The sequence below is a fragment of the Lottia gigantea genome (assembly GCF_000327385.1).
Source record: "Lottia gigantea unplaced genomic scaffold LOTGIsca_3988, whole genome shotgun sequence".
NCBI lineage: Eukaryota > Metazoa > Mollusca > Gastropoda > Lottiidae > Lottia > Lottia gigantea.
Window position 1 is genome coordinate 1 of NW_008709376.1, and position 1,908 is coordinate 1,908.

Genomic DNA, 1,908 nt, shown 5'->3' on the forward strand with positions numbered 1-1,908 from the left:
AGTTTACATTATATTCTTGTAGTTGTACAAATTTGAAAGTGCCTATTTAATTGTCAAAAATTTCACCATAATATTACATTGTTTGCTCTATTTGCTATTAGCACTCTAGAAAACTATCTTCTATCTTGGGATTAGCTGTAAATTAAGAATTAAAATTCAAATGCTAAAAGTCGGGAGTCGTAACATGAAAAATACAGTAGAACTCGGGAGTTGCAAAGGTAACGTGACAATGCTAATACTCGTAAATTGTAACGTCATAGTAACAATGCTACAACTCATGAGTCGTAACGGAACAATTACAATGCTCGTGACACGTAAGTCATAACATGACAATTTCAATGCTAAAATTCGTGAGTTGTAACATGACAATTTCAATGCTGAAACTCGTGAGTTGTAACGTGCGATTACAATGCTAGAACTCGTGAGTTGTAACGTGGCGCAACCTCACAGTTACAATGCTAGAACTCATGAGTCGTAACACGGAACAATTACAATTCTCGTGACTCGTAAGTCATAACGTGACAATTTCAATGCTGAAACTCGTAAGTTGTAACGTGACAATTAAAATGCTAAAACTAGTGAGTTGTAACGTGACAATTACAATACTGAAACTCGGGAGTTGTAACGTGACAATTATAATGCTAAAACTAGTGAGTTGTAACGTGACAATTACAATACTGAAACTCGGGAGTTGTAACGTGACAATTACGAAGCTAAAGCACGTGACTCATGAGTTGTAACTTGACAATTACAATGCTAGAACTCATGAGTTGTAACGTGACAATTACAATACTAAAACTCAGGAGTTGTAACGTGACGATTACAATGCTGAAACTCGAGAGTTGTAACGTGACAACTACGAAGCTAAAGCACGTGACTCATGAGTTGTAACTTGACAATTACAATGCTAGAACTCATGAGTTGTAACGTGACAATTACAATGCTAGAACTCATGAGTTGTAACGTGACGATTACAATGCTGAAACTCGAGAGTTGTAACGTGACAATTACAATGCTAAAACTCGTGAGTTGTAACGTGGCACAACCTCACAGTTACAATGCTAGAACTCATGAGTCGTAACACGGAACAATTACAATTCTCGTGACTCGTAAGTCATAACGTGACAATTTCAATGCTGAAACTCGTAAGTTGTAACGTGACAATTACAATGCTAAAACTAGTGAGTTGTAACGTGACAATTACAATACTGAAACTCGGGAGTTGTAACGTGACAATTACGAAGCTCAAGCACGTGACTCATGCGTTGTAACTTGACAATTACAATGCTAGAACCCATGAGTTGTAACGTGACGATTACAATGCTGAAACTCGAGAGTTGTAACGTGACAATTACAATGCTAAAACACGTGACTCGTGAGTTTTAACGTGACACTTAAAATGCTAAAAAAGGGAGTTGTAGCTTGACGATTACAATGCTGAAACTCGTGAGTTGTAACGTGACAGTTACAATGCTAAAACTCGTGAGTCGTAACGTGACAATTACAATGCTAAAACTCGTGAGTCGTAACGTGACAATTACAATGCTGAAACTCGAGAGTTCTAACGTGACAATTACAATGCTAAAACTCGTGAGTCGTAACGTGACAATTACAATGCTGAAACTCGAGAGTTCTAACGTGACAATTACAATGCTAAAACACACGACTCGTGAGTTGTAACGTGACACTTAAAATGCTAAAATAGGGAGTTGTAACGTGTGAATTACAATGCTTATACTCATGAGTTTTAACGTGATGTGATCGCAAAATTGCAACTAATTGGGGTTTTTTTTTCGAAAATACTTTGCTTTTTTGGATGCTCGGACGATTTATGAACATTATGTCAATTTTTGGCTGTTGTTTATGCTGAATCTTTTGGTTTTTTTCGGATACACACACACAAACTAG

At 36.9% G+C, this 1,908-nt stretch overlaps 2 protein-coding genes across 2 annotated transcripts; both read left to right on the forward strand.

Moving 5' to 3' along the window:
- Positions 1-886: 886 nt before the first annotated feature.
- On the forward strand, positions 887-1,039 carry LOTGIDRAFT_77826 (hypothetical protein; the record flags this gene model as incomplete). The annotated part of the gene is made up of 1 exon (XM_009059542.1): positions 887-1,039. A coding segment is annotated over one exon (153 nt), but the record flags the coding sequence as incomplete, so codon positions are not given.
- A 221-nt stretch (positions 1,040-1,260) lies between these two features.
- Positions 1,261-1,680, forward strand: LOTGIDRAFT_147688 (hypothetical protein; the record flags this gene model as incomplete). Its single annotated transcript, XM_009059543.1, has 2 exons — positions 1,261-1,379; positions 1,422-1,680. The coding sequence occupies 2 exons, from the start codon at positions 1,261-1,263 to the stop codon at positions 1,678-1,680; spliced, it is 378 nt and encodes a 125-aa protein (XP_009057791.1).
- Between the last annotated feature and the right edge of the window lie 228 nt (positions 1,681-1,908).